This window comes from Perca flavescens, chromosome 12, assembly GCF_004354835.1.
Source record: "Perca flavescens isolate YP-PL-M2 chromosome 12, PFLA_1.0, whole genome shotgun sequence".
Lineage (NCBI taxonomy): Eukaryota > Metazoa > Chordata > Actinopteri > Perciformes > Percidae > Perca > Perca flavescens.
Window position 1 is genome coordinate 22,299,570 of NC_041342.1, and position 24,574 is coordinate 22,324,143.

At 39.9% G+C, this 24,574-nt stretch overlaps 1 protein-coding gene across 4 annotated transcripts; it reads left to right on the plus strand.

Moving 5' to 3' along the window:
• Positions 1 to 1,191: 1,191 nt before the first annotated feature.
• Positions 1,192 to 24,110, plus strand: LOC114565044 (phosphatidylinositol 4,5-bisphosphate 3-kinase catalytic subunit alpha isoform). Of its 4 annotated transcripts, none has more exons than XM_028592849.1 (21): positions 1,192 to 1,831; positions 2,733 to 3,148; positions 3,385 to 3,594; positions 3,693 to 3,943; positions 4,304 to 4,549; positions 4,783 to 4,868; positions 4,978 to 5,083; positions 6,024 to 6,176; positions 6,684 to 6,818; positions 7,051 to 7,175; positions 7,328 to 7,409; positions 13,902 to 14,066; positions 14,214 to 14,317; positions 15,912 to 16,083; positions 17,835 to 17,941; positions 18,970 to 19,091; positions 19,718 to 19,796; positions 20,007 to 20,177; positions 20,437 to 20,554; positions 20,652 to 20,803; positions 21,253 to 24,110. In XM_028592849.1, exons 2-21 carry the CDS (start codon positions 2,797 to 2,799, stop codon positions 21,521 to 21,523), a joined length of 3,207 nt encoding a protein of 1,068 aa, XP_028448650.1. In that variant the 5' UTR covers positions 1,192 to 1,831; positions 2,733 to 2,796; the 3' UTR covers positions 21,524 to 24,110. The 4 variants fall into 4 exon arrangements, with proteins under 4 accessions (XP_028448650.1, XP_028448651.1, XP_028448652.1 ...); XM_028592850.1 differs by having other exon boundaries at positions 1,192 to 1,677; XM_028592851.1 differs by having other exon boundaries at positions 1,192 to 1,522.
• The last annotated feature ends 464 nt before the right edge of the window (positions 24,111 to 24,574 follow it).

The window sequence follows — 24,574 nt, forward strand, 5'->3', positions numbered from 1 at the left end:
AGACATGTAACTAGCTGTTATACAGGGGGAAACTAAGACTGGATTTTGCATGGTGTTAAATAATTGGAAAATGTTGATGGATTGTTGTTTACAAGAGTTTGTTAGACTTGTAATCTTAAATAAATATAGTATAACATGAGCATGAGCTTGCTATGTCACATATGATATACATAACAAAACCAACCTGTATTCAAATTAACAAGAGAAAACACTGCTGTCTGTTCAAATTTGTGCTCTGTTAATTAATGCAGAGGAACAACTTTGAGAACTTTGTCAAACTTTCCTATATGTTGTTTGTGATAAGTGATTGTTTTCTGAAACAATGTTTTTATTTAATATCCACTATCTCAACGACCAAATAATATGTTTAGGGTTGTCATAATGAAATGTCTTTCATTAATTAACGTAAGGTGTACATAACTTGACTTGATTTTTTTTGGTGGTCATGACAGAAAAACTTTTCTGTTTAATGTAGTTAGCTCACCAAACTACAATTAACATATAATGGCCTAGTATTTAAAACACTTTGCACACTCTTTGAAAAATTAAATTTATTCAGATGTCACAACAAAATGTACGCATACTTGCAGATTTATTGGAACAACTTACTTAGGCTTACCAAACAAAGCTTAAGGTCAAACTAATAAATTCTGTTCTCAGGTTCCAGGGTCACAAGTTCAACTGCAGTTCATGAAAAACAAATTGCATGGTGATTTTGCAGTGGCACTCTACCAAGCAATATGGTTCTTTGTGGTCACACGTTGTTGCCCTACAGCAGAAATAAAAAATAATCTACCCAGGGTATTTGTGCTCTAGAAAGCACACAAAGAGCAAGGCTGCACAATCTTACAGTTGTTTGCTTATTTTGAAGCTATAAAAGCCTTCAAACAGTTTTCATCTGCATCAAAACACACAAAGGATCTGCTGCAGATTGACTGATGGTGACCGTGGTTTTGGAGAATATGCCTGTCCTAGAATGTATGACTGTCTGTACAAGGATAGATGTGAAAAAATTGAAGTTCAGACCAATGGGCATTAAAATATGATGCTAATGACTTGTTCCTCTGCCCATGGCCTATGACGTTTCAATTTAAATGTTATGTGGTTTTAAAGTTACTCAGTAAAAAGAAGAAATAACATAATGTACTATGTGGAAGCACTAAAACACTATATGCAATCAAATTAGCGAATCATACATCAGTAATACTTTTCCTCATTCCACCTTTTTTTCTGGGGGCTCTCTCTACGCACATGCTGGTGACATGATGTGCTTTGGGCGACTGTCCGTACAGTCTATGATCTGTAGCAACAGAACAATTTCGGCACTGTTTTTTCTCATGTGCTCGTTCGTGGAATTTCTTAACAGGCTTTAGTGTGTTATTAAAGAAAACAGTGGACAAAGCGGTTTCCCTTCCCAGTCTCATCTCATGACAAACAGCTTTCTCCAGCAGCTAACTCTCTCTGTATGGGAGGGCGGTCCATGATGATGAGCCTGCTAGCAGCCTTCGAACAGGCTAGCTGAGTGAGTGGAGCTAGCGTGCTAATAGTTACCCAAGTGTGCCGTTTATTTTCGGGACAGCACGATGAAGAACATCATGAAGTATTATAGACCTATTCCACTACAGCATATTGACAACACCACTGGAAGCTAGCGGCGTCTCTTCTCCAACACAGCGGGTTTGTCCCGACCCCTCAGTGTCATTGTTTGGATGGATTGTTAGAGCTAGCACCGCTGCTTGAGACTTCCCGAGCTAGCCGCTGCTAATGATTGTGCTGCTGGTAGACTAGCTTCGCGGCTAACCGGTTGGTGTTAGCTAGCTATCGGACACAGGTAGCTTTATATATGTTGTTGTTGTTGTTGTGTGTTCGCTTTTCCTGTTAATTGGAACAGTTACTCAAGCGACAATCTATCGGGTCGCACCCATAATAACGTCAGACTAACATTGGCTTATGTCTCACTCGAGGTTTAGCTAGCTACATATTGTAGATGACATTGATCTGCTTAGTGAACTTGGTTAGCTAGCTAACTAACAACACCTAACGTAAACCCACCAGCAGAACAGCACAAACAAGTCGAGGTGACTGTCAAGTCCTGGCTAACAGCTAGCTAGCTATTACTTAGCCGTATTAGCCACACTTGACTAACGGGTAGTGCTGGTTAGCTAACGTTAACATGTTTAACTTAATTGTTGAAGTCCTTTTATTTAACATCACTTGGCATTTATCGGTTCCTTTAAGTTAGCATGAGTTATTTTAACACCAACTTTGAAGTTTTTTTGTCTCTGTTGTGATGACACGTTATGATGCTAGTTGGGTTACTTGCTAACGTTATAATTAAAAAACGGCTGCACGATACGCGGAAAATATGCGATAACGTTGTTGAATATTCGCCATAACGATACTGCTTTTCTGCTGCAACACATTTTGTTAAATTAAAATAAACGAATGGATATAGCTAATTTCCAACATTATTTTATTAACAAAGATCATTAAAACTGAACACAAAATGTGTTCCTACCACTCCTGTCAAACTGAACGAAAGTACATTTACACAATTACATTTTGGCAACCTATGTTAAACTGGGGCACCTTTAGGAGTGTGTATTGAGCATTTAGCGTGCTGTCACCATGCAACTCTAGCATCGCTAAAGTCAAATGTTTACCAAAAGCGTTTGCGTGATTGTGCACAGGTCAGTGGTTCTTATATAATTCTGTTTCCTTCTTTCTCACAGTTGGTTGACATTGCTCATCTGATAATTACCGGGCGCTGAAAATAGCGGATTTGTTGGCACGACCATGCCTCCCAGGCCCTCCTCAGGAGAACTATGGGGGATGCACTTGATGCCCCCCAGCATACTGGTCGACTGCCTTCTGCCAAATGGCATGCTTCTCACGTTGGAATGCCTCCGGGAAGCCACGCTGATCACAGTCAAGCATGAGCTTTTCAAAGAGGCCAGGAAGTACCCTCTTTATAATCTGCTGCAGGAGGAGAGCTCCTACATCTTTGTCAGTGTCACCCAAGAGGCAGAGCGGGAGGAGTTTTACGATGAGACCAGGAGGTTGTGCGATCTTAGGCTCTTCCAGGCCTTCCTTAAAGTCATTGAGCCAGTTGGCAACAGGGAAGAGAAAATTCTCAACAGAGAGATAGGTATGGTCTGTATGAATTATTATGCAATTAGAAAACACCACTACTAACACAATACTGTTGGCTTACACTGGTCACATATATTGTGTCATGCGTTACATTGTATTTTTTCCAAGGTTCAAATTTCACGTCATGAAAAATGCAAAAAAAAAACATGCTTTATTAAGATTCAAAATCCTTTATTAATCCCACAACGGGGAAATTCACACTGTGAATTAAGCACTTGTTTTTCCTTTCAGGTTTTGCAATTGGAATGCCTATATGTGAGTTTGATTTGGTGAAAGACTCAGAAGTGCAGGACTTCAGAAGGAACATTTTAAATGTTTGCAAAGAGGCTGTGGACCTTAGAGACAGTAACGGACCCCACAGCAGAGCTTTGTATGTATATCCTCCCAATGTAGAATCCTGTGCAGAACTTCCCAGGCACATATATAACAAGCTAGATAAAGGTAAGACATTTTACTCTGGGCTCAAAATATATTTTGCCTGTATGTCTAAAAATTATATCATATTTCTTCAATTTGATCTTTTATTCTCTTTCCCTCAGGTCAAATCATTGTGGTCATATGGGTTATTGTGTCACCCAGCAATGACAAGCAGAAGTATACCCTGAAGATCAACCATGACTATGTGCCAGAGCAGGTGATTGCCGAAGCCATCCGTAAGAAGACGCGTAGCATGCTGCTCTCCCAGGAGCAGTTAAAGATGTGTGTACAGGAGTATCAGGGAAAGTACATTCTCAAAGTGTGTGGCTGTGACGAGTATTTGCTGGAGAAATACCCTCTGAGTCAGTACAAGGTAATTTAATTTAATCTTACGTCTGCTGCATCTGATGCTATTTTACTAAGAGGTGGAGAGATCTACTTCAAATCAAATAATCATCCAACACAAATGTGCTTGGCATTCATTACATGAAATGAAATGTATGAGAAAATGTGCTGCCTGTAAAATGTGCTGATTCAAGAATAGACTGTATACATCACAGGATATAAGGACGTACTGAATGTTTCAGTTACTGCTGAGTTGTACATCCAGTAATTTACATGTTGATAAATCTAGAAATTGTATGAATGGCTTAAAAAATGTCTAACAGTACAACAGCTTCAAAATGTCACAATCATGGCTACTTCAACATGTCACTTTGTGTGTCCTTGACAGTATGTGCGCAGCTGTATCATGCTGGGACGGATGCCTAACTTGATGCTAATGGCAAAAGACAGCCTGTATTCCCAGCTGCCCATGGACAACTTCACCATGCCGTCATATGCGAGGCGAATATCCACAGCAACACCCTACATGAATGGGGAAACAGCCACCAAGTCTCTCTGGACTATCAACGGAACGCTGAGGATCAGGATACTGTGCGCTACTTACGTCAATGTCAACATCCGAGACATTGACAAGGTACACCATTGTGGTGCTGTGACTACTTCATCTTGTTTTATTTATAGCTTCTCTGCTTTGTTCTGGTTTGACAAAAAATAATTCTGACTGTAATTTCACATCTCCAGTACCTTGGAGGTTATTAGAAGATGGTGCACAGTGTTCTTCACTTCATACAGTCAGAAATGCAGTGAAAGATATCTTTATCACTCAGTGGATTAGTATACAAACTGTTGTTCTTGTGGCTGCTCTAGATCTACGTCAGGACCGGAATATACCACGGTGGAGAGCAGTTGTGTGACAATGTCAACACCCAGCGTGTGCCCTGCTCAAACCCCAGGTAGTTCACAGTAAAGAACAATGTTCTATGCTTTGGGATTTCGCTCTGCTTTGCAACAGTAATGTGATGATTATGATTATGTCAATGGTACCTTCCCTGTTTATTCCAGATGGAACGAGTGGCTGAATTACGACATGTACATTCCAGACATCCCCTGTGCTGCCCGACTCTGCCTCTCCATCTGCTCTGTGAAAGGAAGGAAGGGAGCTAAAGAGGTTAGCAGTGAAATGCTACATTAAAGTTATAATGCTTAAGATTTCAGCTTTGGTTGATTTAACTACAAATGTGTTTTTAATATTACGACAAACACTTCTTGAGCAGCTTCTTCCTAAAAGATATATCAAAGAGCAACTGCTGTATCTGCTTGCAGTGCAGCCAAACAAACTAGCATTGTTTTAATAAAGAAGTCAATCACTAATTGGCCTTTTTCCATCATGTTATGAGCAACTGCAATCTGATTTCATAATGCGCATGGTGCAAGAAGTTTTCCACAACAGCAGGGCAGAGTGAAAAAAGTTGATTACTTAGCTGATGAGTTGAAGTTATGCGACCTCTGTCATCTGCAGCTCTTCATCTAACAGGTCATTTTGGCTTCCGTCTCATTACTCTGCAATAGATACAACTGATCTGCTGTCTAAAAGTACCAAAAATGGCCACGTCATGTTTGGTAGATGCATCTTTCATGAACAGTAACCTCAGGGACAAATACATTGTGTTTCCTGTGTCCATGTTGCTTCACAATAAAAGCCACGTAAAGTTTCACCAGTTGAACACTTTTATGTGAAGCAGCAGCAGTTGTCAGAAATATTGGGTTTTGCATTAGCAGTAATTTAATACAGCTGAGCTCTGACACGGGAGAGTGAACAGTAAACAGCGAGGCTGATATTAATGATATATGCAGTGGTGGATACTGCCACATACAATGAAAATAAATGTATAGAGAGGCCATTACAGAATCCAAATACATTGAATGACTATTGCTAAACAATAAAATAAAAAGCAGAACATAAATAAATAAATAAGTTGGTTAATGTTTGCATGGGAAATAAACAATTTCCCTGTGTTTTGCACTGCACCTGTCCTGTTTCATAGCCCCGAGCTGTTGACTCTCTTAATCATTTTCATATGCATCATCTTACTGGTATTTTTCTGTAGGAGCACTGTCCTCTCGCCTGGGGCAACATCAACCTGTTTGACTACACCCACACACTAGTAGCAGGGAAGATGGCTCTCAACCTATGGCCTGTCCCACATGGCCTAGAAGATCTGCTCAACCCTATCGGCGTCACAGGCTCCAACCCCAACAAGGTGAACAGCAAATGTCAACATTCTGAACATAATGCTCACTCACTGTTGTGCTTCCAGTAGTGTCTCATCTTTTTCTTACAGGGCAAATAGTGGTTTGATGGACAGATTTAAAATGTAAACAGACATTTCTCTCCTTTGGATGTTTTTTGCAAACAAAATACAAACCTGTACATGTCAAAAATATTAGAATTATAATATGATTTAAAGTAGTTTGAAGTTTGAAGATTTCTTTCAGTTACTTGGACCAGAATCTTGAAACGCCAAGAAGCTAGAATATTATGGCACAAAACATAATCTTGCCAAAGCTTTTCAAATAATATTCTTGTGTCTGCGACTGACCTCTTAAGCCTGTTGAGCCAGTTTTAATCGAGTTGGTGATGACCTGTAGGGTTCAGAGCCGGATTTAAGCCACCTCAATTTAATCAACCGCACCTCTTATCCCACTTACTTAAATAATTATTGACACAGTAAACACCTGTCCCCTTTCACCACTTTCTAAACCTGCAGGAAACCCCTTGTCTAGAGCTGGAGTTTGACCATTTCAGTTGCCCTGTCAAGTACCCTGATATGACCATCATTGAGGAACACGCAAACTGGAATATATCCAGAGAGCTTGGCTTTAATTACTGCCACACCGGTTTGGTAAGCTAACAAGCATTTGTTTTTTAATATGTGTTTTGTTGCCCCTTATCAGACTCATCATAAGATCTGATTTTCATTCCGAGCAGCCGCCACATTGTGGTTCACTCACACCACATAGAGTAACTTAATATCACCTTTTCAATTCAGTTTTATGGGAGACAATATAGTGCTGACATTATTGTTCAGTTTTTTATTACACTATGTGTTACATGTGTTATATACGGTGTCATAGAGTAACAGACTGGCACGTGACAACCCCCTGACTGACATCGACAATGAGCAGCTACGCCAGGTGTGTAACAGAGACCCGCTGTCTGAAATCACTGAGCAGGAGAAAGACTTTCTATGGAGGCACAGGTAATGTGTGCACTTGTATACCATTATTTGGGGTTTCTGAGGGGTCAAAACCATTACATTTGACACAAAAGTCATTGTCTGCCGTCATGTGGGACTGATCTAGATGTCATTAAAGTTATAACTAATTTATTCTCTCCCCTAATTTTTTTAAGACAACACTGTGTAAACATGCCAGAGATCCTTCCCAAGATCCTCCTGGCTGTGAAGTGGAACTCCAGAGATGAGATTGCACAGGTAAACTCAGGTTTTCTACTGCTGACACACCTTTATTTTAAAGGACATCACTGGCGGGAATGGATGTATGCCTAACTTAGTTGTTATACTAATACAACTCAGCTGATATTACATACAGAGATAGGGCTGGGCAATATGACGATATATGTAATGACACACACACACACACGTATGTATGTATGTATGTATGTATATGTATATATGTATATGTATATATGTATGTGTGTATATATGTATGTGTGTGTGTGTATATGTATATATGTATGTGTGTATATGTATATATGTATGTGTGTGCGTGTATATGTATGTGTGTGCGTGTATATATGTGTGTGTGTGTGTGTGTGTGTGTATATATATATATATGTGTGTATATGTGTGTGTATGTATGTATGTGTGTGTGTATATATATATATATATATATATATATATATATATATATATATATATATATATATATATATATATATATATATATATATATATATATATATATATATATATATATATATATATATATATATATATATATATATATATATATATATATATATATATATATATATATATATATATATATATATATAATGTGTATATACACTACCGGTCAAAAGTTTGGGGTCACTTAGAAATTTCCATTCCAGACACAATACCTGCTGAGATCAGTTGTATTGTTTTTTTTAACCAGGGCAGCAGTTTTCAGATTACATTATTTGCTTACATAACTGCAAAAGGGTTCTCGACTGTTGTAGAAAGAAGTGGCTGAAGAAATGCTTGAAATTCATGCTTTTTGGTCTAAACGTCATACCCAAATTTAAAAGTGGTACAGCTCCCATATACTTTGACACTCAGGGGTGTGCCTGATATCATTGGAAAGGTGATTGATGTGGGTTTGTTTGTGTATTTGAGAAGTGTTGTATTTTGTAGTTTTTTGGCTTTTTTATTTGCACTTTTCAAATAGAAATAAAAAAACGCACAGACATATTTGTAGAAAAGAATTCATATAAAATCCATTTTTGAGTCTTTTAGCTTCTGAATTTTTTTCTGTAGTAAGCTGAGACGTGGCTAATATATATGTATGTGTATATATATGTATGTATATATATATATGTATGTGTGTGTGTATGTATGTATATATATATATATATATATATATATATATATATATATATATATATATATATATATATATATATATATATATATATATGTATATATATATATATATATATATATATATATGTGTATATATATGTATATATATATGTATATGTATATATGTGTGTGTGTGTATATATGTGTGTGTGTGTGTATATATATACACACACACCCCGTTTTGAATGGGGTCCGAGACCCGGTGCTAATACGGCACAGGTGCCTTAACGACCGTTATCTACCGGACCAAATAGCGGTGCCTTATTTAGGTGCCACTTAGATGCCTGCGCTTCTCTCTGATTCTCCGAAAACGGACGTTAGACGGAACTGAAACATTACCGCACAGGAGGCCAGTCAACACTACACTTAGCAGCAGGTAACGTTAGCCTACCGTTAGCTAGCAGCTGGATTAAACACGGTTAAAATGTTTACAGCTAAACGGTGTAAAGTGTGTCTGTATTTCCCTGGAGAGGAGTCCAACACCGGACTGTAGCTGCCGTTGTCTGAAAAACACAGTCATGATGTCATATTTTTGAACATACAGAACAGAAAAATACAATTGAACAAGGTCCTCCTTTTTAAAATATATATATCTTTCGGTTCAGGCACCGTTTTAAAAGTATCGTATCATGTTGATAAGAGCATTAAAATGAGAAAAAAATAATGGGACAAAAATAAATCAAGGGACATGTAAAATAGATAGAAATGTGCGATTAATTGCGAGTTAACTTTCACATTAATGCGGTTAATCGCAATTAAATATTTTAATTGTTTGACAGCACTAATATATATATATATATTAGGGCCGGGACTCGATTAAAAAAATTAATCTAATTAATTACAGGCTTTGTAATTAATTAATCGAAATTAATCGCATTTTAATTGCATAAATATTTGACCTGAGAACAGTGAGAAGTAATTTTTTTCACATGGATTTTTAGTATACCATTGAATAATGACTGAATACATAAGCTTAAGCAACAAAATATTGTTTATTTTTGTTCAACCAAGTCCAGCAGACCAGTGCAATTTTTGCCATTAAGTGTAGCAATAGCATATTTAGAAATATAGTACATTTCAGAAATTCAGGTAGCCTATAGGTAGGTAGACCTTCTGTAAACTATGTTTTTTTTAAGTAAAACACAATACTTTCAAGTACATTCAGACTTAGTTACCCTGGTCCTTAAACCAGACATCTGGTGGAGTGTAGGTTGGGTTTGGGTCCTTGTACTCGGAGTCGGGCTAACATCCACGCTAGCTGCTAAATGTTTTGCGTTGAGGTGATACTTGAGGCTCGATGTGCTGCGGTGACATGCTAATTCCTTGTTGCATAGCTTGCACACAACCATGCTCTAATCGACGTTTCCATCCGTTAGTTTTTTTATAACAAAATTTCCCATCCACGGGGCCAACCAAAGCGGTCTCGTCAGCTTCTTTGTTCATGTTCACTGTGGTTTGTTGTTGTCTGAAGCATTGACATATATAAAAGGTCTGAAGTCATGAACGCTAGTTGGTGCTCCAGTATAATCGGTCCGCCGAAACTCATCCAGTGAGAAACGTCCCGCGGTGCAAAAATAAGTGTGATTAAAATGCGTAAAAAATGTTTAACGTGTTATTTTTTGTGTAATTAATTAATTTTAATAGTCTGTAATTAATTAACGCGTTAAAGTCCCGGCTCTAATATACAGTGGGGGAAATAAGTATTTGACCCCTTGCTGATTTTGCAGGTTTGCCCACTTACAAAGAATGCAAAAATCTACAATTTTAATCATATGTACATTCTAACAGTGAGAGACAGAATCCCAAAGAAAATTCCAGAAAATCATATCATATGAATTTATTAAAATTGATAACAAGTATTTAACCCCCTGGACAAACAGCATGTTAATATTTTGTAGAAAAGCCATTATTGGCCAGCACAGATGTCAAACGGTTTTTATAGTTGGTGACAAGGTTTGTGCACATTTCGGCAGGGATGTTGGCCCACTCCTCCCTGCAGACAGCCTCCAAATCATTCAGGTTCCGAGGTTGTCGCCTGGCAACTCGAATTTTAAGCTCCCTCCAAAGATTTTCAATCGGATTCAGGTCTGGAGACTGGCTAGGCCACTCCAGAACCTTGATGTGCTTCTTCTTCAGCCACTCTTTTGTTGCTTTGGCAGTGTGCTTAGGGTCGTTGTCGTGCTGAAACACCCATCCTCGACCCATCTTCAGCTCTCTCACTGAGGGAAGGAGATGTCGGTCCAGAATTCCACGATACATGGCCCCGTCCATCCTCCCCTCAATACGATGGAGTTGTCCCGTCCCCTTGGCTGAAAAGCACCCCCAAAGCATGATGTTGCCACCACCATGCTTGACGGTGGGGATGGTGTTCTTTGGGTTGTACTCGGTATTCTTTGCCCTCCAAACACGACGAGTTGAGTTGAGGCCAAAAAGTTCTATTTTGGTCTCATCTGACCACATCACCTTCTTCCAGGCCTCTTCTGAGTCGTCCAGGTGGTGAATGGCGAACTTCATGCGGGCCTGTACATGTTTCTTCTTGAGCAGGGGGACCTTGCGTGCGCTGCAGGATTTCAATCCATGACGGGCGTAGTGTGTTACCAACCGTTTCTTTTGTAACTGTGGTCCCAGCTGCCTTCAGTTGATTCATCAGTTCCCCCTTGTGGTTTTGGGATGATTCCTCACTGTTCGCATGATCAGGGACACCCCACGAGGCAAGATCTTGTGTGGAGGCCCAGACCGAGGGAGGTTGGCGGTGGTGTGGTGCTTCTTCCATTTCCTGATAACTGCACCGACAGTTGATCTTTTTTCTCTCCAAGTTGCTTTCCGATTCTCTTGTAGCCCATCCCAGCCTTGTGCAGATCAACAATCTTGTCCCTGATGTCCGTGAAAAGCTCTTTGGTCTTGCCCATGGTGGTGATGTTGGATGCTGGTTGTTTGGGTGTTGACAGGGGTGTCTTTTATACAGGTAACGAGGTGAGGCAGGTGTATTTGATGTAGATAATTGGTTCGGATTGGGGCTGTGTCTTAAAGAAAGACTAACTGGCTTGTAGGAGCCAGAATACTTGCTGTTTGTCCAGGGGGTCAAATACTTGTTTTTCCTCATCAGATGGTTATCAATTTTAATAAATTCATATGATGTGATTTTCTGGAATTTTCTTTGGGATTCTGTCTTTCACTGTTAGAATGTACATATGATTAAAATTGTAGATTTTTGCATTCTTTGTAAGTGGGCAAACCTGCAAAATCAGCAAGGGGTCAAATACTTATTTCCCCCACTGTGTGTGTGTGTGTATGTATATATATATGTGTGTGTGTGTGTATATATATATATATGTGTGTATATGTGTGTGTATGTATGTATGTGTGTGTATATATATATATATATATATATATATATATATATATATATATATATATATATATATATACAGTGGGGGAAATAAGTATTTGACCCCTTGCTGATTTTGCAGGTTTGCCCACTTACAAAGAATGCAAAAATCTACAATTTCAATCATATGTACATTCTAACAGTGAAAGACAGAATCCCAAAGAAAATTCCAGAAAATCACATCATATGAATTTATTAAAATTGATAACCATCTGATGAGGAAAAACAAGTATTTGACCCCCTGGACAAACAGCATGTTAATATTTTGTAGAAAAGCCATTATTGGCCAGCACAGATGTCAAACGGTTTTTATAGTTGGTGACAAGGTTTGTGCACATTTCGGCAGGGATGTTGGCCCTCCTCCCTGCAGACAGCCTCCAAATCATTCAGGTTCCGAGGTTGTCGCCTGGCAACTCGAATTTTAAGCTCCCTCCAAAGATTTTCAATCGGATTCAGGTCTGGAGACTGGCTAGGCCACTCCAGAACCTTGATGTGCTTCTTCTTCAGCCACTCTTTTGTTGCTTTGGCGGTGTGCTTAGGGTCGTTGTCGTGCTGAAACACCCATCCCGACCCATCTTCAGCTCTCTCACTGAGGGAAGGAGATGTCGGTCCAGAATTCCACGATACATGGCCCCGTCCCATCCTCCCCTCAATACGATGGAGTTGTCCCGTCCCCTTGGCTGAAAAGCACCCCCAAAGCATGATGTTGCCACCACCATGCTTGACGGTGGGGATGGTGTTCTTTGGGTTGTACTCGGTGTTCTTTGCCCTCCAAACACGACGACGAGTTGAGTTGAGGCCAAAAGTTCTATTTTGGTCTCATCTGACCACATCACCTTCTTCCAGGCCTCTTCTGAGTCGTCCAGGTGGTGAATGGCGAACTTCATGCGGGCCTGTACATGTTTCTTCTTGAGCAGGGGGACCTTGCGTGCGCTGCAGGATTTCAATCCATGACGGTGAGTGTGTTACCAACCGTTTCTTTTGTAACTGTGGTCCCAGCTGCCTTCAGTTGATTCATCAGTTCCCCCCTTGTGGTTTTGGGATGATTCCTCACTGTTCGCATGATCAGGGACACCCCACGAGGCAAGATCTTGTGTGGAGGCCCAGACCGAGGGAGGTTGGCGGTGGTGTGGTGCTTCTTCCATTTCCTGATAACTGCACCGACAGTTGATCTTTTCTCTCAAGTTGCTTTCCGATTCTCTTGTAGCCCATCCCAGCCTTGTGCAGATCAACAATCTTGTCCCTGATGTCCGTGAGAAAGCTCTTTGGTCTTGCCCATGGTGGTGATGTTGGATGCTGGTTGTTTGGGTGTTGACAGGTGCCTTTTATACAGGTAACGAGGTGAGGCAGGTGTATTTGATGTAGATAATTGGTTCGGATTGGGGCTGTGTCTTAAAGAAAGACTAACTGGCTTGTAGGAGCCAGAATACTTGCTGTTTGTCCAGGGGGTCAAATACTTGTTTTTCCTCATCAGATGGTTATCAATTTTAATAAATTCATATGATGTGATTTTCTGGAATTTTCTTTGGGATTCTGTCTTTCACTGTTAGAATGTACATATGATTAAAATTGTAGATTTTTGCATTCTTTGTAAGTGGGCAAACCTGCAAAATCAGCAAGGGGTCAAATACTTATTTCCCCCACTGTGTATGTATGTATGTATGTATGTATGTATATATATATATATATATATATATATATATGTATGTATATATATATATATATATATATATGTGTATATATATATATATATATATATATATATATATATATATATATATATATATATATATATATAAATAAATAAAATTAAATAAAGATGGCCATATCCCTCAGCCATAATAGTGCACACTAACACACTGTCTCATTTATTTTAGGGTTTTTAAACTTGCAAGAATGCTAAAAATATATATATTTGAAGTAAGTGTATGTTTTGTTTTATTTCCCTTCAGATGTATTGCCTCCTGAAGGACTGGCCTGCTATTAAGCCAGAACAAGCCATGGAGTTGCTGGATTGCAACTTCCCTGATCCAATGATCAGAGAGTTTGCCGTAAAGTGCCTTGAGAAATACTTAACTGATGACAAACTCTCACAGTACCTCATTCAACTGGTTCAGGTGTGTTGTATTCTCATCACATTTGAAATTCAATTTAAGTAAATAATGTAAATGCCATGTTATTCTAATTGGTTGATGTTTGAGTTACATATACTGTAGTAGTATTTTTTATTTTTGGCAAATTATGTTTTCTGTGGCTGTAACCAGGTTCTAAAGTATGAGCAGTACCTTGACAACCCACTTGCACGCTTCCTGCTGAAAAGAGCATTAACCAATCAGAGGATAGGACATTTCTTCTTCTGGCATTTAAAGTGAGTTCATTTAAAAAGGTCTTTCCAGAATTTTGAGCTGTATGTGACTTCAAAGGTTAAAGGTGCAATATGTAATATTGTGTGTAATACTGGCAGCTAGCGGTTAAAATAGTTACTGCACTACCAATTCAAAATACTGGAGTCGTTTCCCCCGCCCCCTCCTGCCCAGACTCGAAGTTCACGGGGGTTGCCAGGCTGAGACCGCAGCATTCACAACAATGTAGCTGGACGCTTTTCTCACATAGCCAGACATTACTCCACAGCACAGCGGAGTAGCTAACGGTAGATGCTAGTCTCACATAGCCAGACATTACTCCACAGCACAGCGGAGTAGCTAACGGTAGATGCTGGCTATATTGACAGTCATAAAAGCCTGTGCTCACGCGGAGCTCTGTAACCAACTGACTGACACACTTTTTCGGCTTAAAATTACAGTATGAACCGCTAAAAACACAACAACCTCACTGTCCTCTCCACACGCCAGTCAGGCACACTTCCTCGGCTTAGAATTACAATACGAAACGCTAAAAATACCACTACCTTGCCGACGGAACACACTTCATTGGCTTAGAATTACGGCAACAATCGCTAAACACACTGCAAACTCACGGTCCTCTCTTTCCGATTTACAGCCCCCCTCTCGTGGCTTAAAATAACTCACCGTTGTCGGCTCCAGCTGCTGAAGAGGCTACACGCTGTAAACAGCCATGGGCTGCTTGCCTGGTCCTCCGGTAACGTTAGCAGTTAGCAGGGTTAGCATGGCGGCGTTAGCCAGGACCAGTCGGGATCACTTTACTGGTTTTGTCTCAATTGTTTATTCGAGTAACCAACTCGGTTACTCTAGCTATATAATTCAATGTGAGTACACAAATGTTGAAATGACAAAAAATGCCCGTCCCTAGTAGCTGTGATAAATTAGCGTGAAGCTAATGCTTACCTGTTCAGGAGAAAATAAGCCAACTCTGCGTCCCAATATTTACCAGGGGGTTGTTACGTCTCTGGTCACGCAACTGTTAGAAACATGCTGTTTTCTTTTTTTATGTCATGTAGAATCTATCTCCATTGATCCTGTTTGTTTGTTTGCTGCTTTCATAGCTATACTAACGTTACAGCTGTAGCGCGCTGGGTTTACGTTTTTACAGGTATATCTGGCAACCCGGCCTGCCTGTCAAACTGGGCCGTTGATAACAACACACAGATCTAAACATAAACATAAATTCCGTCACGGAATGTAAATTTCAAAAAGAAAAAATACTGACATTAGCATTGTTGTCAGAACAGATAGTATTTCAGTTTAACATGTTTCCTTAATATCTGATGAGGCAATTGGTGTAATTTTTGGATTTATTACAGTACAAATATTACATATTGGACCGTTAAACTGATGTTTGAATGTCACTCAACTGTCTGGTCTCCAATTACGTTGAATTCCAAAAAGTCTGCTGGTGTGTGTGTGTGGGTGGGTGTGTGGGGGTGTGTGGGGGTGTGGGGGTGTGTGGGTGTGTGGGTGTGTGGGTGTGTGGGTGGACAGATTTCCCATTAGGACACAAAAAACGTTTTAATGTTGTTTTTTTTCCTGCCTACCTGTGTACAGGTCAGAGATGCACAACAAGACAGTGAGCCAGCGGTTTGGCCTGCTGCTAGAGTCGTACTGCCGGGCCTGTGGCATGTATCTGAAGCACCTGAGCAGACAGGTGGAGGCCATGGAGAAACTCATCAATCTCACTGACCTCCTCAAACAGGAGAAAAAAGATGAGGCACAGAAGGTAATCTGACAGCCAGCAGCTGTTAATTGTGATCCACTGAATCATTTAGTTCAATCTTGACAGCATCTGGACCAATCAGGCCACAGAGATGCCACAATACAGTAGAGTGATAGAGTTTGAACAGTTGCTTTTTTTCAGTTTGCTTGCTGCTAAATATATTTCACCCACCCATTTAAAAACAACAACTTAAAACTGTTACTTAAATAAGGTGTGACCTGTGATAATGTGGGCATGGTACTTTAGCGTAATCTATATTTCCACAGTATTATTTCCATCAGTATCAGTTGCTCTAAGTTTTCTTTTTTACAAAAATACTGTTCTGTTGAATTCTGTTTGACTGTATTTTGCTGAGCTTTCTTGATGTTGAGCTGCTGTTAATGAAGTTCAACACAAAGCCTTCTAGGGAAGTGAAAAGAGCAGCTATAGCAAATTAATGCAGATCTGAGCACAGGGATGCTCATCATTAGAATATGATGGGATTACTTATAAAACGGGGTACATTATATAAAGTTCTATCTCCTATAATTGTGCTAAAATAAAGTAAATAAATGCCTTACCTTAAAAGATATAGGCCCTTGATTTGAATAGGCCACTATTATAATGACAATATTCAAATAATTTGTCATGTGATATAAAAAAAAGTCTTATTTGTATATGTAGTAATCCAAAACTGTGTTCACTCATTCACAAATATTGTTAAGTTTAATATTTAAGTGCTTGCTACACGAAGGAGCTAGGAGTTACAGCCATTAGCGAATGTGTCAGTCATAGTGTTGATGTGTCTTGGCAAATGCATTGGTTAGCTAGCTAACTAGCAAACTGACGTAATATCTAAATACAACATTATTGAATCCGTAATAGCACGAGATTTTGCGAGATGAAAACGTTAACGATATTTCTCGTTGAGGTTAAAAGTTGTCTTGCGATATCAGTACACAAGTGCAGAATTACGTCGGTACTACTGAGGACCAATTCATAAATCAGTCTGTGCCAAATTGTATTACCTCAGAGCGCGTAAGCGCGAGCTTCTCCGTCCTCTCTGCATCTTTCACAGAGAGCGGCGCTCAGCTCCGACACTCATACACACAGAGGTGCGGTGCAGACGGAGCGAACGTTACATTGCCTCTGCAGTTTGTTAAAGTCACAGTGAGACACGGCACTTGTGTCCAGTAAAGCGGACAATATAAAAAAGAATAAGATACAAATACAAGAATAAAAGTTATAGTGCAGTGTAAGAAATTAATAATTATTTGATTTAATAGGATGTAGGGACAGGTTTCGGAGGAGAGAGGGGTGCTGAGAAGGTTAGTTATGCAGGAGAGAAGGCGTTTTGAGTTTGTGGCAAAACCTTTCATGGTGTTCATTTTTCGTTTTGTGACTTTTGATTGAATAAAAGACAATTTTTTTCCAGTCATATTTCATCATTTCAGTTTTCTTTAAAACAGTGTTGAAATCTCATCTCGTTCTCGTGAACCCAATCCCGTGTCTCGTCTCGTCTTGTAAGCTGAGTCTCTTGTCACACCCCTAGTAATCTCCTTTTTCCGTGATGACATAACCAGCGGCCAGCAGCACAGCACAAAACCGGTGCTCTGTGGAGCTGCATTCAGCTCATTGTGAAAGGTTAATCATTTTGCTGAGGAAAAGAAGCACCAAGGAGACTGTACTTACTCTACATTTACCAGGCTGAGTGACTCGCCAGCTGTCTGAAACTCGTGTTTTATTAACTCCTACATTGGTTTCTCTCTTTTAAGGTTCAAATGAAGTTTCTGGTGGAGCAGATGAGAAGGCCTGATTACATGGATGCCCTGCAGAGCTTTACCTCCCCACTGAATCCTGCACATCAGCTGGGAAACCTCCGGTACATCAGCACTCTCTAATCTAACTCTCTCCTCTAATATGGCTGGCATTTAATATTTATTTCCATTGCAGGTATTGCTTTTGCTTCATCTTCAAGCTGTAACATATTTATGTAATCTTGTATCGCATTGACAGACCTATCCCCACAGCGCTGTGTAAGCAGTACAGTATGGTCTGGCTACACTGCCCATCTATTCTAGGATAGGATAAAAAACACTGGCTTGTTTGTATTTCTTTAAACTAATCACAACCGTCCTGTACGGCACTAACCCCCGATAGCGGAGATTGCGACAGGGGAGAAACATCTGGCACATCAGGCCTTCTCCCAGCAACATACATCCGTTGTGCCAGACTATATGTAATAAAATGTTATTGTTTTGTGTGTCGATAAAGTAAATTTAGGGACATCATGAACTGAGTGCTCTTAGAGCACAGCCTCATTTTACAGTAAACCCAGTCCACGGGAATTGGTTAAGATGAAATACTAAATATATCAGAATCAGCTTTATTGGCTTTATTGTGTACGCATAAAAGGAAGTTGACTCTGTTTTTTGTTACTCAGTGTACTGTGTGAAATAGACATAATAGATAAAAACAAGGACAACAAAGCTGAAAAAGGTAAACAAGAACATTGACTACTATGTATGTGTGTGTGTATATATATATATATATATATTAAAAAAAAAACACAAAATGTGTATATAATGATGTAAGACAACGGTGCAGAGTGCAAATGGTGCTGGAATACATATTGGAAAATTAATGTAATGTAGTGTTTTTTTGTACACGAGGTTGTTGAGGGAAGTTTGGGGTCCCCTGCTGGAGCTGCTCCCCCCGCGACCCGACACCGGATAAGCGGACGAAGATGGATGGATGGATGGATGGTTGTTTGATTTGGCAGTATATACAGCGTGCCTATATTCATGTTGACAGGGACGATATTGATCCGATCAGAATGTATTGTTTTGAGCCAGGACTGATTAGCACAGTAACATTTCCTCTTTGAACATATCCCTGTCTCTGTTTCAGCCTGGAAGAATGCAGGATGATGTCATCAGCCAAGCGACCTCTATGGCTTAACTGGGAAAACCCAGATATGATGTCAGAGCTGCTCTTTCAGAACAACGAAATCATCTTCAAAAATGGAGATGGTTAGTTTTGTCTCTCTGTTTTCCATATAGAAATAGAATGAGAGTAGAACGGACATTGAACTTTTTGCTGTGATCATTTGACTAGTTCAAAAGAAAATGACGCTCAGCCCTGTGTTTTTGACCATAGACCTAGAATGATCGATCACAGTTCTTTGCCATGGCGACGGTACACATAAAAATGGCCGCCGCTTTGACCATACTGCTGTGTTGACTGAATAGGAATGTCCATTCTACTATTATTCTATTTCTGTGGTTTCCCCTCTTGTATCTCTCTTGCTGCCTCTATCTCTATTTGCCCATCCGTGCCTCTGTGTACTTGTACACACGTAGACTTGAAAAAGCTCTTGCTGAGCATGTAGAATAATTAAGTCTAAGCCTGTAGGGCACATCATGGCACACAAACACAACCTCACCCATGTTCTTTACACGGAATTCAGAAAGAACAAGTCCCATTATTGAAATCACACTTTAGCGCAGCTGCTTGAGCATTTTGTTGCACCATCTGTGACAAAACTGACATTGACAGCTCTGCTCCATAATGCATGATTGAGTTGATCAAAGAGCAGCTAAGCAGCTAATACTCACCTTACTGTCACCCACCTCCTTGTCTCTCTCTGCCTCCGCAGATCTGAGGCAGGACATGCTGACGCTGCAGATCATTAGGATAATGGAGAACATCTGGCAGAACCAAGGCCTTGATCTCAGGTAGGCTCCTCACTTCACCATGACAGCAAGGATGCAGGTGCACATTAACAGGCACTAGATACTTTCATGTTCTGCACTCCATATCTGAATGTGGATTAGTGGCAACCCCTGCCAGCCACCTCAAGTCATTTAGTATGAAGTCCATCACTGCTGCCCTAATTATTTATTTCTGCCTCTCTTCATGTTTCTTGTCCCCCACCCCCTCCCCAGGATGCTGCCATATGGTTGTCTGTCAATCGGTGACTGTGTGGGTTTGATTGAGGTGGTGAGGAACTCTCACACAATCATGCAGATACAGTGTAAAGGAGGCCTAAAGGGGGCACTGCAGTTCAACAGCCACACTCTGCATCAGTGGCTTAAGGATAAGAACAAGGGAGAGATGTGAGTGGAAAAATAGAGATTTATACAGCTTTTCTAGTCTTCTGTAGGTGTGTGTGTGTGTGTGTGTGTGTGTGTGTGTGTGTGTGTGTGTGTGTGTGTGTGTGTGTGTGTGTGTGTGTGTGTGTGTGTGTGTGTGTGTATATGTATGTATGTGTATGTATATATATATATATATATATATAAAAAAAAGACGTAGTGTCTACAAACCTCACAATCCTCTCTTGAGACTAAAGTATTTTCCATTTGTTTGATACCTTAGGTACGACCAGGCCATCGATCTGTTCACGCGGTCGTGTGCAGGCTACTGTGTAGCCACATTTATCCTGGGCATAGGGGACAGGCACAATAGCAACATTATGGTCAAAGATGATGGACAGGTAAATATTACATTTTGATATCCTTTCTGTGTTTTATATATGTACTTTCTGTTTCTCTCTTAAATAATTAATTAATTTGTTACTTATGTTTTCTCAGCTGTTCCACATAGACTTTGGCCATTTCCTCGACCACAAAAAGAAGAAGTTTGGGTACAAGAGAGAACGTGTGCCTTTTGTGCTCACACAGGACTTCTTGATCGTTATTAGCAAAGGAACTCAAGAGTGCACCAAAACAAGGGAGTTTGAAAGGTAACACCAGCAATATCCATGAGTTTGTTATACTATCTACCAAGGCCAAATCAAAATGGGGGATTGAGTTTAGGGATGCTAATTTACTTTTTTTTTTTTTCTCTGACTGTTGTTAACCGATATATTAATCGTTATTCGACAAACGGGCAACTGAGTCCCAGTTCACTTGTCCACGAGGTTCGGACACAGGCCTACATTCTACGTTCAGCACCCGTGGACAGCTGCAGACTTGTACTGGTCACGTAGCCACAATGTCGCACGCGTTGTTATGGACACATGCAGCCATTTTCCCAGAATGGAACCGTACGCGCCCCCGGTACAAGTCTGAAGCTTTCCGTTGGCTGCAAGGTTGTTAGCTGTGTGTCTGCCTGGCATACTCTGTGTAGGACGGTCGATTCAACCCGCCAGTCCTCATCGATATAGTTGCATGTGTCCTTCTCCCCCCTCAGGTTCCAGGAGATGTGTTACAAGGCGTACCTGGCAATCCGGCAGCATGCCAACCTCTTCATCAACCTCTTCTCCATGATGCTGGGCTCAGGGATGCCCGAGCTGCAGTCATTTGACGACATTGCTTACATCAGAAAGACCCTAGCCTTGGACAAGACGGAGCAGGAGGCCCTGGACTACTTCATGAAGCAGATGAACGATGCTCACCACGGCGGCTGGACTACCAAGATGGACTGGATCTTCCACACAATCCGCCAGCATGCCATGAACTGAAATGACGTCTAATGCATAAAGAAAGGAGTAAAGGACTGTGGCATTAACAGCACACTAAGAATCAAAAGAATAGTGAGAAGCAAGCTAGGTATTTTCCCAAACCCACTAAGGCCTGGTTAATACTTCTGCCAGCGTGTGACTCTGAAACCTGCCAGCGCACCACAAAAAAGGTGTGCTCAGAAGGGCCTAATTCAGGGACATAATGACTAAATGCTCCCGTTTCTACCGGTTTCTGAATTTCTTATCCCTGCACTATGAACTTCAGAAGGAAGAGTGGAGTTATATTTCATCAGTCTTCTTTATAGGAACTAAACGAGTGTAATGGACCTTGACATTGTTGGCCTTCTTTGTGTAAACATTTTTTTTTAATTATTCCTTTAAGTACATCTACAACCATCCGCATTAAGAAAGAAACATCATGAAGTTGTGTACCATGAGCACAGTTGGCTTTTTCTAATGATGAACTGACAGTGTTACTGCTTTATTTCCACTACCTATTTTAAACTGATGAAGACGGGGGAGATATTGGCGCACACAGCCAGACCAGCTGACACAGAATGAAAGAGACAATGACAAGCCTGGTGTGTGCCTATTAAATCATGTTTACCCCTTACAATCATAAAAAACAATCACCAACACTCACTCACTACAGGACTGACAGAGGACGTGTTGTCGTGTTGTTAAACACTAGCATTTAACGCTTTTAAAGCAACTGAAATAACAACTTATTTGTAGCCTGCTGACGTGTACTCAGTTTAGAAATCATGCCAGATAACTGACTTTTGTACAGCAGTATATCCATAGACTTGTATGCATTCGGTGCACATATTCCTTTTTGAGTCTATTTTCTACTGAGCCAAAGTACTAGATGTTTAACCCCACTATTCAGCAGTCTTATTGTAAAAAAGAAAAAAGTCTCTACTATTCCAAGTCTCTCATGTGTACTCGTAGCACTGATCTCTGCAGTATTTGTTTTTATTTTGTTTTGTCTATCAGTATTATCCTGTGTCCAATGTTGAGGCACAAATGTCCGTCATCCACCCCCACACTGTCGGAACACAGACGGACTAGAGAAAACCTTTCTGACGGTCAGCTGTACGAGATGTTATGAATTGGTTGGTTATTCAGCAGATAATAAGGCAAGAATTGAAGGGGGAAATTATGTGCAGTGTTGCGTTTGTGTTGTGCGCTGTTACACTATGCAAGTTGTGATTCTGATATGTTAATGTACTGCAACAACAACAAAAAGTTGATGTCAGAGTATGGCAGAGAGAAAAATGCATCTCCCCCGACATGCTCACACAGACTAGTGCAGTGAACCGAAAAATGCTGCACTGTAACCGGATCGTCTACTTCTTCCCAACAAAAAGAATTGTGAGAAATGCCTTTGGACCCTACCTTTTGCTTCTCCTTACCAGGTTTATATTTGGAGCTTCAATCTAAGCCATCTGTAAAATGTTTGATTTGTTGAGTTTTGCTCCTGTCCTCTTGTTCTCTAACACTAATACTAAGATCATTTAAGTGACTCTCTTCCTCACATATGCTATATGGTCCCAGATCATGACATCCAGATAAAGAAAAGTAACAGAAATTAATTGTTTTTCAACCTTTCAAGTGTCTTCTTCCCTCCTCTTTCCTATGATTGTCACCCTTATGTGTGGAAAAATAGTCTTCGCAGGTTTGCTCACTGCACCGACACATACGTAAGATGTCAGTAAATGTTCCAGCTTTACCAAATGATACACAACAGGGCGGTTTCCTGGACACTCAAGTCTGTCTGAAAGTCCAATTTTTGTTTTCTGTACATTGGTATGGACTTAAAAATGCTCAGGAAACCGATCCTGCTGAGATGCATGTGCTTTTGTACAGGCTACAGAGCAGTGGGCTGGACCCAAACTCAGAAAACTAGACCTCATATACTTTATGGAAGAACTCCCTAAATGCTATTTCCCTTTGTACTTATTGTTTTCTGTTTGTCACGCTGCATTATGCATGAGGTCCTCGAATATCTACTTTTTTTTTGTTTGACCTGATGATGTTTACTTGAATTTGATGTATAGAAAGGACCTTGTTACTTGTGTAAGGTACAACAAAGTCACCATGAAGGTAACAGATACTGATAACTGCTACTACATGTGCAAATGCTTTCCTTGAATAACCACAGAGGTAATATATTTTTGTATTTTTAAATGTAAGTAAACTCATATATGTAACTGCTAACCAAAAGAAAAAAAAAAGGCGGAATCATGCATAACATGCACCATCCTCATACAAAACCCAGTAGACATCTTCTAGTTGTTGAAACGATATGAATGACAAAGCAGAGGAGGATTTTTGAATGAAGGACAGTGACTTAATGCTGTTGCTGACCCTAAGTGGAAGTCTGTAAGCACAATAAGGAGGAAGAAGCTACCCTGCATGATTCAAAAAAGAACTAGACTTAGTTATATCCATCTGTGTATATATCTATATCATAATTATCAAATCAAATACTTGTTTTAGTCATCCTCATATGACAATGTCTGATAAGAAACTGTATGCATTCATTTATTGTACTGTTAAATAAAAACATTTCTTCCTATCTAAATAGATTACTAGGCTTTTTTTTTATTACGTTGATTTGTCGGTCAAAATGTTTGTAATTTACAAGGCACTTTTGCATTGTTGTGCTTTGTAATAAAGATTGACATTCATGTGGGATAAGGCTTTGAGAATGTAAACAATCCTTAAATTTGTGCAATCTTCTATTGTCTCAATCTTGCCATAGAAAACAACACACAAAGACTACATTTTTTTTTAAAGCAAAAAAGAGAAGAAGCTAAAAGTAACATTCAACAAAGTCTTAGGTGTGATTGTTAAGCATTGACTGTTGTAAACCCAAAATGCCCACCCTCATGCACCAAATCAGTTAATAGCGGTTTCATACACACCTTGTCAGGCCTATCCATCATACATTGCATCCAACATCATATAGCCCATGCTATGGTTCTTTTGACAACATCAGATCCTTTATTGCAGAGGTCTTTGTTTATTAAGCCAAGGACCGCTTAT